At 42.2% G+C, this 14,656-nt stretch overlaps 2 protein-coding genes and 1 non-coding gene across 3 annotated transcripts; 2 read left to right on the top strand and 1 right to left on the bottom strand.

Annotated features, from left to right (window-relative positions):
• The first annotated feature begins 3,240 nt into the window (after positions 1–3,240).
• LOC147938364 (uncharacterized) lies at positions 3,241–9,051 on the top strand. The gene is made up of 7 exons (XM_087465606.1): positions 3,241–4,349; positions 4,770–5,918; positions 6,012–6,934; positions 6,999–7,680; positions 7,750–7,931; positions 8,067–8,649; positions 8,869–9,051. Exons 1-7 carry the CDS (start codon positions 3,465–3,467, stop codon positions 9,049–9,051), a joined length of 4,587 nt encoding a protein of 1,528 aa, XP_087321732.1. The 5' UTR covers positions 3,241–3,464.
• On the bottom strand, positions 3,861–3,967 carry LOC147938365 (small nucleolar RNA R71). Its single transcript, XR_015567503.1, has one exon. It is a non-coding gene; the product is annotated as a small nucleolar RNA R71 (small nucleolar RNA).
• Positions 9,052–9,446: 395 nt separating the features above from the next.
• On the top strand, positions 9,447–14,451 carry LOC147938363 (uncharacterized). The gene is made up of 2 exons (XM_087464579.1): positions 9,447–10,237; positions 10,311–14,451. Exon 2 carries the CDS (start codon positions 11,091–11,093, stop codon positions 11,961–11,963), a length of 873 nt encoding a protein of 290 aa, XP_087320705.1. The 5' UTR covers positions 9,447–10,237; positions 10,311–11,090; the 3' UTR covers positions 11,964–14,451.
• The last annotated feature ends 205 nt before the right edge of the window (positions 14,452–14,656 follow it).

Below are 14,656 nucleotides of genomic sequence, written 5' to 3'. Positions count from 1 at the left end.
TGTTTAGTTTAATGTTTACTTTCATGAAGATTACAATAATAGTGAAGTGACCTTAGTGCAGTGGCAGGAGGTAAGTCCATTTGTAGAAGGCACCATCACACCCGGGATCGAGTTTCGGCTCCTACGAATGTAGAAATTTGGCTAGTGGGCCGGCCAGTTGTGGCCCAATGGTTGACAAAAAAAAAATCATATATATAAAAGTAAGGTTTCATTCTCTCTTTATTGGTCCACTTGGCAATTCAACATTAACAAAAAAAAAATTATTTATACTAAATCACAAATTAAAACACATTTAATCTTCACATTGAACTCACATTTTCATACAAAACTGAAATCATATAAATTATGCATTAAATTTATTTATCAAGTTTAACAAAAATAAATATTTATATTAAATCACAAATTAAAACACATTTAATCTTCACATTTTCATACAAAACTGAAATCATATAAATTATGCTTTAACTTTATTTCTCATCTCAATTGTATTTAAACAAACAATAAAGAGAATTGTAACTCCTATTGTTTTAAATGTAATTTTCACCACTTCTCTTCCTATAAATACTCATTCTCTTATTCTCTTAGCCTCTCATTCTTTCATTCTCTCATCCTTTTCCACTATAACTCTTTTTATTTTTTGTGTTTTTTGTTATTGTTGTTGTATGAGTTAAAAAAATCAATTCAAATATCATTGAGTTTGTATGATATGTATATCTTACATTGTTTAGTTTAATGTTTTAAAAGGTTTATCTCTATTGTCTATATTAGATTAAAATCTAATAAGTTATTATTTTTCATACTCTTCTACAATATTCACCACACAATAAGTCATGAAGTTGAAAAGATTCATCTCACATATTCATGTATCATTTTTAATAATTTGTAAAGATCAATATAATAATATTTAAAGATCAATACAATTATCCATTTATAAAGTCTATTTTGTTTAAAGTCTATAAACTCTATTTTGTGTTGTGATCCAAGAGATAAATATGTAAAGATCAATAGAATATTTATTTTATTTAAAATTTCAGGTTTTTGAAAACAAAAAGAACTTCAATTAAAAATAAATTGGTCTTTGTGATTTAAGAAAAATGAAAAAATTATCCCAAAAAGTAATCATATTTAACTGGAAATGAAATATAGAAAACAATATAATTTAACACCATTTAACTAAATCCTCCAAAGATGAAACCATTAGTATGAAATCTAGCACTATAAATTAAATTGATGAGTGAAAAACAAAAAACAAAACCAAAAAGATAGAAGTTCTCCTTGGGGTTTTAAAAAATACTAGGTAACAACCCGCACATAGCGCGGTATAAAATAATTATTTAATGTTTTTACTGTAATTTTTATTTACAAAACCTATTATATTTATGGATAATTGAAATATTTAAAACTCGATTGTATAGTATATATCTATAAAAAATTGTATAATAATTAAAATTTAACCTGTGAGAGTTATTATAATATCAATCTTATATTATTATATCATATGAACAAAAGGTTCTTAAAATTCATTTTAAAGATTTTATAAAAATATAATTAAAGGATATAATTAAGTTAGAAAGATAATATAAAAATCTACTTTTGGGTGTTAATTGTATTTTTGGAAAAATACAATGGTAAATAAATGTAGATATTTTTAAAAGCTTATGACAAATAAAGGAAAGAGTGTCCTGAGCTCTGTAATGCTGACACCTCAACTTTTTTGCCAAAATGTTCCTCTATTAATATATAGGGGAGTTGGATTGAAGTTCATAAAATTTTATAAGAAAACTAATTTAGTTTTTGATATGTCTATATTTTGTCTCTCCTTAGCCTATTCTTATCATGCATTTAGCTAGGATAACTCATTGGTTTGCATCGTTTTCTAGTTCTTTCTATACACTTTGCACGACTAGGTAGCTCTTGCATCATCCTTGCATACATTGTGCATTTTGGAGTATTTCAGGTATTTAGGAAACGTTGGAAGCCATTCTCGTCCGAGCCATGGTCACCATCTCCGTTCCATCCGAGCTATCCGTCCAAGCCATGCTCCTCAGCCTTCCATCCGAGCTATGATGACATTGGATTCCATTCGACGCACACGGACTCGATCGCACATGTCGGGAAGAAGGACGTTTGGTTTCACACGCTTCAGGAGATTACCGAACCGACGCTTTACCTTATCGTTTTAAGTTTTAGGGCTTTCCATGTTGGACTACTATATATACATTTTGTTAAGTCTTTGCGGAGACATCTTATCTTTTTATCTCGTTTTCGTTCCCAGAAGGTTTTAACCTAGCATCCAAAAAAACGTTCTCAGACTTGTATTCCGATATCTTTGAGATTATTGAGATTTTGCATTTGATTCCTTCTACAAAGTTGTTCATCTTATTTTTATCTACCTAATAATGCTTGTTTCAATGATTTCTGTTTTTACATCCTTGACTATGATTTTCGGATCTGAGTAGTGTGTTAGTTCTTGAGGATGGGATAGATTAGGTGGAGGATCTTAGGATGTAGAGTGTTTAAGCTTTGATTGTATGATTCCCTTCTGGACTAGAGTTAGAATTACTAGTTTCTCTCTGATCAATTGGAACTAGGTTCGAGACATTTCCGCACCCAAAAGGTGTTTGATGAAATGTCTGACCAACTAGTGCCAGAGACTTACGTTCCTAGCCTAAGAGATTAGTTGTCTAGGATGTTTGTTGACGTGAATGAACTTGTTTGTCATGCCTGCTCGACCACGTTTCTCTAGCGAGAGCTAGGTATGGAAGTGGTTGAGTCTGAGTAGCTTTTGCCAAGAGATTGGATTAGCTAAGTTGTGATGTTCATTGTTTAGGGATACTTTGCTTGTGGTATGTTAAACACTCCTTAGACTAGGATACTCCACCGACATCAATTACCCCATTCTCAGGACTTCTTTCTTTCTGATTTTTATTACATTCCTGGAACTGTTTTGTTTGTTCATGCTTAGAATCGTTTGCGTTTTTATTCACTTTCGCTTCTTGTCATGCATTCTTGTTTCTAGTTCTGTGACTCACTTCTGTTTCGTATTTTGATCATTCTAGGACTGTTAGATAAAAACACTCTTTGAATTGGCTTAACTTGTGACATCTTGATAGCATTTTGAGTGATAGTAAACTTTCCCAACTGGATTGACACCTTAAGTATTACAACGCATAAGGTTAATTGAACCTACTAGGAGACACAAAAATCTTAGTTCTGTTACATTTTTGCTACATTTAAGATTTCAAGTTTTGCAAGATTAAGTTCTGTTACACAATCAATCTGAGTACTAACTTGTTTTGGTTGTCTGGTTGTTTGTTTTGCATCTCAGATACCTGTTGATTGCAACCTTGCATGCACACCAGATCAAGAGGGCATCAGAATCTCGTTCCTGTTATCGACGAAATCAACGGTTGCAACGCCCACGACAAGCTCGTCAACCCACTGATCATCCCGCAAACGTCACTATGGAACAACACCATGAACCACATCAGGGACCGCGAAACATTGGTGCTGGGGATGCACCGAACACTCATACTCAACGTGCTGGAATCGTCCCTCCCGCCGTGCCGAACAACAACTTTGAGATCAAAAGTGGTCTGATCACCATGATCCAAGGAAACAAGTTTCACGGGTTGCCTATGGAGGATCCACTCGACCACTTGGACGAGTTCGACCGTCTTTGTGGTCTCACCAAGATCAACAGCGTGAGTGAGGATGGTTACAAGCTGCGCCTCTTCCCATTCTCCCTTGGTGACAAAGCTCATCAATGGGAGAAAAACCTTCCCAAGGGATCAATCACCACCTGGGATGGCTGCAAGAAGGCATTCTTGGCAAAGTTTTTCTCCAACTCTAGAACAGCACGTCTCAGGAATGAGATCTCCAGCTTCACTCAGAAGAGCTCAGAATCATTCTGTGAAGCATGGGAGCGTTTCAAGGGTTACCACAGTCAGTGCCCACACCATGGTTTCAGCAACGAGTCATTACTGAGTACTCTCTACCGTGGTGTCCTTCCCAAAATATGCATGCTGCTTGACACCGCTTCTAACGGTAACTTCCTGAACAAGGACGTCGATGAAGGTTTACAAATGGTGGAGAATCTCGCTCAGTCCGACGGCAACTACAACGAGGATTATGACCGCACATTTCGCGGCGACGCTGGGTCTGAAGAGAAGTACAAGAAAGACCTCAAGAATGTCAATGAGAAGCTTGACCGTATCTTGCTGAGTCAGCAGAGGAGCATCCACTTCGTCTCTGAGGACGACCCTTTCCAAGTTCCAGATGGGGAGGGTGAGCAGAGTGAAGAGATCAGCTATGTTCACAATCAGGGTGGATACAACAAAGGTTACAACCCCTACAAGACGAACCCCAATTTGTCTTACCGAAGTACCAATGTTGCTAATCCACAAGATCAGGTGTACCCGCCTCAACAACAACAGCAAGGGCAACCAAAACCTTTTGTGCCTTACAATCCGGGATTTGCTCCAAAACAACAGTTCCAGCAGGGTTACCAAGCTCCCTCAGGACCACCGCCATGATTCCGCCCTCAACCAGTTCAGCCTACACCAACTCCAGATCAAGAACTGAAGCAGATGATGCAACAAATTCTTCAGGGCCAAGCTAGTGGTTCCATGGATACTGCAAAGAAGTTTGCTGACCTTAGTCAGAGGATGGAATGTTCCTACAATGATCTGAACGTTAAATTCGAAACTCTGAATTCGAAGATAAGGTACATGGAGGGCCAATCGGCTTCTACTTCTGCACCAAAACCTGGCCAATTCCCAGGTAAAGCTGTTCAGAACCCCAAGGAATTCGCCAATGCCATTACGCTGAGAAGTGGGAAAACATTGCCTCCCAGGCAAGGAGTTCCAGACGTCACTGAGGACAGTGCGGAATTAGATGGGGAGGATTTCGGTCAGGATGACGCTCAGATGGAGAACCCCGTCGAAGCAGTCAAAGATCCAATCGAGCCAGTGAAGCAATCCGAACCTGAAGCTGTTAAGGAGCCTGCTGTTCCTGAAGACAGACCTGCGAGGTTCATCCCTCCACCGTACAAGCCTCCTCTACCATTTCCAGTGAGGTTCAAGAAGCAACTTACTGAGAAGTACAAAGCCTTGTTCGAAAAGCAAGTCAAGGAGATTAAGTTGAGAATGCCATTGCTGGATGCATTCGCACTTGTTCCTCACTACCAGAAATTCCTCAAAGACTTGGTGATGGAGAGATCAAAAGAAGTTCAAGGCATGGTGGTACTAAGTCTTGAGTGCAGTGCAATCATCCAGAAGAAGGTTGTACTCAAGAAGCTCAAAGATCCTGGATCATTCACTCTACCCTGCTCCATTGGACCCATGTCTTTTGAGAGGTGTTTATGTGATCTTGGCGCTTCAGTGAATCTGATGCCATTCTCTGTGGCTAAGAGGTTGGGTTTCACAAGGTTTAAGGGATGCGACATCTCCCTCATCCTTGCAGATAGATCAGTGAGACTTCCACATGGTATCTTAGAGGACTTACCTGTCAGGATTAGAGACGTGGAAGTGCCAACCGACTTTGTGGTTCTAGAGATGGACGAAGAACCAAAGGATCCTCTAATCCTAGGAAGACCGTTCCTGGCGACTGCTGGAGCCATCATTGATGTCAGAAATGGCAAGATTGATCTCAATCTGGGAGACGACTTCATTATGAAGTTTGACATCAAGGATACTTTGAAGAAGCCAACAATAGGAGGACAAGTCTTCTACATTGAGGAGATGGATAAGTTGGCTGATGAGTTGTTGGAGGAACTAGCTGAGGAGGATCATCTCAAAACTGCTCTAACCAAGGATGGAGAAGAAGGGTTCCTGCATGGGGAGACGACTTGTTACAAGAATATGCTAGACTCCCACAGAGAAACGGACAAACCAGAAGAGTTCGAGCAGTTGTCTAACGCAGAAGAGGTATGTGTAGTTGAGACAGAGAATTCAGAACGTGAAACCTCTCACTCGACCAGTGTCAAGACCCGACTTGAGTCACCACTCGAGACACCGTTCGGACCACGCTCGATTATTACCGCTTCTGACGCCCATGCTGATGACTGGTCGGAACTGAAAGCTCCAAAGGTAGAACTCAAAACTCTTCCTTCCGGGCTCAGGTACGTCTTTCTGGGAACCAGTTCTACTTATCCTGTTATAGTGAATGCTATGTTGAGTGATGATGAATTGGGGAAGCTAGTAACTGAGCTGAAAAAGTATAGAAAGGCTATTGGTTATTCTTTAGATGATATCAAGGGAATTTCACCTAGTCTATGCACCCATAGGATCAATCTTGAAAATGAATCATATGCTAGTATTGAACCCCAAAGAAGATTGAATCCTAATCTGAAAGAGGTAGTTAAGAAAGAAATCCTGAAACTACTTGACGCTGGAGTTATCTATCCGATCTCTGATAGTACTTGGGTATCTCCAGTGCATTGTGTACCTAAAAAGGGAGGCATAACTGTGATCAAAAACGACAAAAATGAGTTAATCCCAACTAGAACCATCACAGGACATAGGATGTGTATAGATTATAGGAAGTTGAATGCTGTGTCTAGGAAAGATCATTTTCCTCTGCCTTTCATTGATCAAATGTTGGAAAGACTAGCTAGTCATCCCTATTATTGTTTCCTTGATGGGTATAGTGGATTCTTCCAAATCTCTATTCACCCAAATGATCAGGAAAAGACAACCTTTACTTGTCCCTATGGCACTTTTGCCTATAGACGCATGCCATTTGGCTTGTGCAATGCTCCTGCCACCTTTCAGAGGTGCATGACTTCAATTTTCTCGGATTTAATTGAGGAGTCAGTGGAAGTGTTTATGGACGACTTCTCTGTATACGGTTCCACTTTCTCCTCCTGTTTGTTGAATCTGTGCAGGGTATTGACGCGATGTGAGGAGACGAACCTGGTGCTGAACTGGGAGAAGTGCCATTTCATGGTTGAAGAAGGGATCGTTCTGGGACACAAGATTTCTGAAAGAGGAATTGAGGTTGACAAGGCAAAAGATTGAGGTCATGGTTCAGCTTCAACCGCCTAAGACAGTGAAGGACATCAGGAGTTTTCTGGGACATGCTGGGTTTTACAGGAGGTTCATTAAGGACTTATCAAAAATTGCAAGACCTTTGACAAGGTTGCTGTGCAAGGAGGTTGAGTTCGAATTTGACGCAGCATGTTTGGAAGCCTTCAGCACGATCAAGGAAGCCTTGGTTTCAGCACCCATAGTGCAAGCTCCGAATTGGGATCATCCTTTTGAGATCATGTGTGATGCTTCAGACTTCGCAGTTGGAGCAGTTCTGGGACAGCGTATTGACAAGAAGCTTCATGTTATCTACTACGCGAGTCGCACCTTGGATGAGACTCAGGGAAGGTATGCTACCACAGAGAAGGAACTCCTAGCAGTTGTGTTTGCATTTGAAAAATTCAGGAGTGATCTTGTGGGTTCGAAGGTCATTGTGTACACCGATCATGCCGCTCTGAGACACATCTACTCGAAGAAGGATACCAAACCGAGACTGTTGAGATGGATCCTGCTTCTTCAGGAGTTTGACATGGAGATAGTTGACAAAAAAGGCATAGAAAACGGAGTTGCAGATCATTTGTCTCGAATGAGAATTGATGATGTTGTCCCCATAGATGATTCAATGCCAGAGGAACAAATTCTGGTAGCCCAGGTTTGTGAGCGGATGCATGACACAGGGGTTGAGAACCTAAAAATCAGATGCATGGCAATCACTTCTGAGATTGCACCCTGGTATGCAGATGTTGTGAATTACAAGGTATGTGGAGAAGTTCCTGATGACATGGATCCATACAGGAAGAAGAAGCTTTTCAGAGAGGTCAACCACTACTTCTGGGATGAACCCTATCTGTACAAGAGAGGTTCTGACGGTCTGTTCAGAAGATGCATAGCAGAAGGGGAAGTGCAGGGAGTGCTAGAGCACTGTCACGGTTCCACCTATGGAGGTCACTTCGCCACATTCAAGACAGCTCAAAAAGTTCTTCAAGTAGGTCTCTGGTGGCCAACCTTGTTCAAAGACGCTCACAACTTCATCACCAATTGTGACGCTTGTCAGAGGATGGGCAACATCACAAGGAGAAACGAGATGCCCCAAAATCCGATCTTGGAAGTGGAGATATTTGACGTTTGGGGGATAGACTTCATGGGACCATTCAACCCCCCATCTAATGGGAATGTCTATATTTTGGTGGCAGTTGATTACGTTTCTAAGTGGGTCAAAGCCATAGCCAGCCCCACCAATGATCACAAGGTTGTTCTAAAGCTGTTCAAAAGTATAATCTTTCCAAGGTATGGGATACCTAGAGCGGTGATCAGTGATGGTGGAACTCACTTCGTCAACAAAGTTTTTGAGAGCATGCTGAGAAAGTATGGGGTCAAGCACAAAGTGTCTACTGCGTATCACCCTCAGACCAGCGGTCAGGTTGAAGTTTCGAACAAACAGATCAAGGGTATCTTGTCAAGAATTGTTGGAGTCTCGAAGAAAGATTGGTCTGTCAAGTTGGACGAGACTCTCTGGGCGTACAGAACAGCATTCAAGACGCCAATAGGCAGAATACCATTTCAGCTGGTTTATGGTAAAGCATGTCATCTCCCTGTAGAGGTTGAGTACAAGGCACTTTGGGCAATCAGGCTGTTGAACTTGGATATTGACACAGCTCAGGCTAAGAGAACTCTTGACATCCATGAGTTGGAAGAAATAAGACTTGATGCTTATGAGAGTTCCAAGATTTACAAGGAGAGGACAAAGAATTTTCATGACAAGAAGATTATTGTCAAGGAGCTCAAAGCTGGAGATCAGGTTTTGCTGTTCAATTCCAGACTTAAGTTATTTCCTGGAAAGCTTAAGTCTAGGTGGTCTGGACCATTTACAGTCAAAGACGTTCTGCCATTTGGAGCTATCACTATTCTGAACAAGGATGGCAGCGAATTCACTGTAAACGGCCAAAGAGTAAAAAAATATTTAGCTGATCAAGTCCGCCCAGAGGGGTTTTCTGTGCTCCTCCATGAACCCCCAAAAGCCTAAAAAGCTAAAAAGTCAAGCTAGTGACTTTAAACAAGCTTACTTGGGAGGAAGTCCCAAAGGTATCACTGTAAATATTTTTTAGGATTCTTGTGTTTTTAATCTTTATTTTTGGTTTTCTTGTGTTCAGGAATCTACAGAAGGGAGTCTAAGCAAAAAAAAAATGCTGTTAAAGGAGTGAGTTTGGAATAAAGTTTGAATAAAGATGTGTTTTACAGAAGAGAAGAAAAGCTACAGAAGAGAGTCAGAGTCAAAGAGATATTGTTGGTCATATGAGGACAGAAAAAAAAAAATAGAGAGAACTCTCCACATTTTGACGACCCCACTCTTTTCCTTTCCCACCAACCCACGTGAAAGCTTCTCCCATCATCTCACTCTCTCATTCACGTGAACTCTCCCCTTCTCCTTTTGTTCCCTCTCCCAAAACATATCAACTCCATCTTTGTGTCCCATCATCCAACATCATCCCACCACCACTCATCCATTACTTTCTCTTTCTTCTCCCACTTGCACGACATCTTCACCATCCCTCTATTTATGTCATCTCTCCTCTACTCTCTCCTCTCACCAAACAAAACAAACCCTCACATCTCACCATCTCTGCTCGACATCATCATCTCACTTCACTCACTATCTTTTGTTTGATTCTGCGAAGAGGATTGTACTGCACTTCACCACCGCAAGTCTTCACCTGTTCCAGCGAAGCTCCACACTCGATCCTTAGCAACGGACCACTCTGCTCGAGCCATCATCACGTCTCATACCCGATCGAGTCTTGCTGTCATCCGAGCCACTGCGACCATCTTGCTGTCGTCCGAGCCACTGTCGCAATCTTCGTTCCCAGTCGAGCCACTGTAACAATTTTCGTTTCGTCCGAGCCACTGCGAGCATCTTGCTGTCGTCCGAGCCACTGCGACCATCTTGCTGTCGTCCGAGCCACTGTCGCAATCTTTGTTCCCGGTCGAGCCACTGTAACAATCTTCGTTTCGTCCGAGCCACTGCGACCATCTTGCTGTCGTCCGAGCCATTGTCGCAATCTTCGTTCCCGGTCGAGCCACTGTAACAATCTTCGTTTCGACCAAGCCACTGTCGCAATCTTCGTTTCGTCCGAGCCACTGCGACCATCTTGGTTCACGTTCGAGCCGTCCACCCTCGTCACCGTTTCGCTCGAGCCATTATCACTATCTCCGTTTGTCTCCGATTTTTATTATTGCCCGGTCACTAACCTACTAATGTTTGATTTTGAGTTTGAATTGTTTCAGCTTTGCAATGTCTGACAATTTTTGGGACGAGATGTATGATAAGTATGGTTGTCAGGTTCCAGGACGTGTTGCTACTTCCAAGCCGCCTACGCAAGGCGCTGGGTCAAGCAGACCAGCCAAACTGCTCTCTAAGAGCAAGAGTCGCGAGAAGCGACCGGCACAAGCTTCACACTCAAAGGAGGACGGGAGCGATTATGAACAGGAGGAACCTGCGTTGCGCTCAACACCAGCTCCCAGAAAATTGGTCAAACGGAAGAACACTGAGACGAAATTAACTCCCAAGGAATACTACGAGCTGTTCCAGCAGATGCAGTTTGAGGGAACAAGATATCCCCATGTTAAGACTATGCAGCAACTTGGGATTTGGGAGGATGTTCAGTATCTGTTTAGGCGGTGCCATCTGGAGGGAATCATGAACACACCAAAAAGCGGATACAGGGAGGAGACAATTCAGTTCCTCTGTACTCTGGAGACGCATCTGTATGCGGATGAGCCGGGAATGATGTCTAATGGAGGTCTGGGTTACATTACATTTCGCGTTCATGGCCAGTTCTACACTCTCAGTTTCAAAACTGTCGAAGAGATGTTTGGATTTCCCAGCGGAACGGGGACTACGCGCAGTTTGATCGTGATGAGATATCCACACTCTGGGCAACGATTGGGAGCACACCCACGTTCACTTCCTCGAAGAAAAAAGCGCTGAACGTGCGAAGCCCAGTGTTGCGTTACTTCCAGAAGGCGGTCACCAATGCATTTTACGCTAAAGAGATTAAAGGATACATGACGAATGGCGAGCTAGAGATGATCGATTTGGCGCTTAAGGGACTCTCATTCACTGCCATGGATTGCACCGCGCTGCAAGGTGACATATCCAACACTTCCGTCTCGCTCTACCTTATCAACTACATGCTGACATACAAGCATTGGGTCTCGCGACTAAGCCTCAACCACACTCCCGGAGTGATGTGCATGGGAGGCATCGTGACTTGGTTCCTTGAGGCTGCTGGCGTCCCCCCACACTCTGAGTCGCACCCACCACGTTGGATAGACATCTGCTACCTGCGACAGCTACGCACTTTGGATTGGGGTTTGAGGCATGGAAGATTGCTCTACAATTTTGTGCATCCTGTGGTTGGACCTTCGAGATTACTCCTCCCTTGCGTCGAGTTGACTACAATCTTATGGGGAGAGCATATCGAGTTTATCCCTCCTACGGCTATCTTATACAACTCGGAAGCTGAAGAGGATCATGTAGACGTTGCGGAAGCATGCGCCGAGCCAATGGAAGACGACACAGCGGAATACCACCCAGAGGAGTACCGCCCAGAGCAGTTCCACTTCGAGGAGTACTCGGATCCGAGAATGTCCAAGGGGGATCGAGCCGCTCATCATAGACTCAACCTGCTGCAACAATGGGGGAAGGCCAAAGACAAAACGTTTAGCCGTTTCACCAAGAATGTCATGAACTTCATGCGTAAGTTTAGCTGTTCGACATCCACAACCGCGGTCCCAAGGTCTATCCCCGAGGATACCAGACCAATGCCAGGACGCCCTTCCGCGAACCTAGAGCGAACACCTTCTCCGATTCCATCCCCCGCACGTCAATCTTCATATGTGCCACGGCAGCGCCCATCTTCTCCCGTCCCTTCATGAATCTAGGGAGAGAAGGGGACGCGGTTCGCGTGGTTCAAGAGTCCCCTCAAGTCGTCGATCAGCGCGTCGTTCTGCAGCTCAAGCTGAGCAAGAGGTTGAGCAACAAGTTGGGCAGCAAGGTGATTATCAGACTACGGATGTGGTAGTATTAGTCTCGGACCATGGCGAGTCTAGAGTCGACGACATGCAGTGCGACGAGCAACCGAGCACTTATCAGAACACGCAAGCGGTTGAGCAACAAGTTGACCAACCAGGTGAGACCACTCCTGCGGATCCCGAACACGGTGAAGGACAGAGCCAGTACCACGCACCAACTCCTTGGGCGAGCTCAGACTCCTTTTTCTACTACTGAGGTACTCCTACCTTCCTTTGTATATACCATTTCATTTATGCGTTGTTTGTGTTGTGATTCTTAAATCCTCCTGCAAATTCTTCTTACACAGAAGACTGTGTAATTTAAGTTTGGGGGAGGGTTTGAGATGATGTATCTGATGTCGTGTTTTGTGATTCTTATTTCAAATTTTTTGCATCATATCATGTTTGAGTCTGCATCCATCTATTTGCATTGAAAAAAAAAACAAATCGAAAATTTCCACAAAAACAGAGTGTTCATGTAGTTTGCACTTGCATATTAGGATTGCGTTTAGGTTTATTCATATAGGGTTGTTGCATTTAGCATAGGGGTTGATGATGATTGTAACCTTGTTAGCATGCTGGATTCAATAGGATAGGATCAAGGCCCTTGTTCTTAGTTCTTTGATGCTTGTTGATTGAACCTGAAAAGTTAAGATTGAAGCATGTTTTGAATTGATATCATTCCCTATCTACTTGAACCTAATCCTGACTTGCAATTATCCTGTTATGCATTGAAGTTGAACTCATCGATACCATATACATACTTGGATTGTCTTTCACATTTTTACCACCCTTGTCAATCCAAGTAGCTGATTCCCATCTTTGGAACAGTTCCCCGCACCCTTAACCAACCGTTCTTTCAAGCCAATTGTATTCTTGAGTGTCAGGCCTTTTTCCGAGTTGAGCTTGTTAGAAAGTGTTAGGTTCTAACCGACAAGAGTAGGATCCTGTGTAGTTCTAGTTCGCGTTATCCGGACTAATAGGACTAGGTGAGAACTCAAATTTTGGGTACTGGGTATGGATTTGTGCAGAAGAGTGAAGTGTAAAAAGAAAGTAAAGGGTAGAAAAACTTTAGGAGAAGGATGTGTTTTCAAGGTTTACAAGTCTAGTAAAGGATTTGGGTTGAGCAAAATAATGAGTTATTGGTTCTGGGCATAAAACGAAAAGATTAGACAAAGAAAAGAAAGTAAAATGTTTAAGATGTCTAGATTCCTTAGAAAAAAAAAGAAAAAGAACCTTACTGATAATAAAGATTTCCCAATCCGCTAGAATGATAAGAAGTGAACTCCTCCGAAGACCAAGTGTAAAGAATGAAAGAATGGGTTTGAGACAATGTTTGTTGAAGGGTAGAACCAACTTTGGTTTGGAACGTTCTTTGGGTAGACAGGGCGCTGCTCTTGTATGTATCAGTTGGTTTCAACCTTTAGCCTTCTCTTAAGCTCAACTCATTTTCGTGAGAGAACCTTGTCCTGTATTGATGAAACCACTCGAGAAGGAGACCATCTAAGTCTCTAACCTTTCACCCTAGCCAAATGAGTTCAACGACATTGCTTAGCTTGATTCACGGTTCTCTGTTATTGAATGTTAAAGGGAATGATTGATAGGATTGCATGTGTAGAAAAAAAAATATAGAGTTCCTTCACCATGCATCATAGAACTAAAAACAAGGACCTTGATTCTAACTATTTTATTTAGCATGTTTTAGGTTCTGAGACCCCATCTTCACACCTCTTCTCCATACTCTATTCTTGATTGTTTGCTTGAGGGCAAGCAAAGAGTAAGTTTGGGGGAGTTGATATGTCTATATTTTGTCTCTCCTTAGCCTATTCTTATCATGCATTTAGCTAGGATAACTCATTGGTTTGCATCGTTTTCTAGTTCTTTCTATACACTTTGCACGACTAGGTAGCTCTTGCATCATCCTTGCATACATTGTGCATTTTGGAGTATTTCAGGTATTTAGGAAACGTTGGAAGCCATTCTCGTGCGAGCCATGGTCACCATCTCCGTTTCGTCCAAGCCATGGTCACCATCTTCATTTCGTCCGAGCCATGGTCACCATCTCCGTTTCGTCCGAGCCATGGTCACCATCTCCGTTTCGTCCGAGCCATGGTCACCATCTCCGTCTCGTCCGAGCCATTGTCACCATCTCCGTTCCATCCGAGCTATGATGACATTGGATTCCATTCGACGCACACGGACTCGATCGCACATGTCGGGAAGAAGGACGTTTGGTTTCACACGCTTCAGGAGATTACCGAACCGACGCTTTACCTTGTCGTTTTAAGTTTTAGCGCTTTCCATGTTGGACTACTATATATACATTTTGTTAAGTCTTTGCGGAGACATCTTATCTTTTTATCTCGTTTTCGTTCCCAGAAGGTTTTAACCTAGCATCCAAAAAAACGTTCTAAGACTTGTATTCCGATATCTTTGAGATTATTGAGATTTTGCATTTGATTCCTTCTACAAAGTTGTTCATCTTATTTTTATCTACCTAATAATGCTTGTTTCAATGATTTCTGTTTTTACATCCTTGACTATGTTTTTCGGATCTG

The sequence above is a fragment of the Camelina sativa genome, chromosome 9 (genome assembly GCF_030686135.1).
Source record: "Camelina sativa cultivar CO46 ecotype springtype chromosome 9, ASM3068613v1".
Classification (NCBI taxonomy): Eukaryota; Viridiplantae; Streptophyta; class Magnoliopsida; order Brassicales; family Brassicaceae; genus Camelina; species Camelina sativa.
This window is presented reverse-complemented; position numbering and strand designations above follow the sequence as displayed.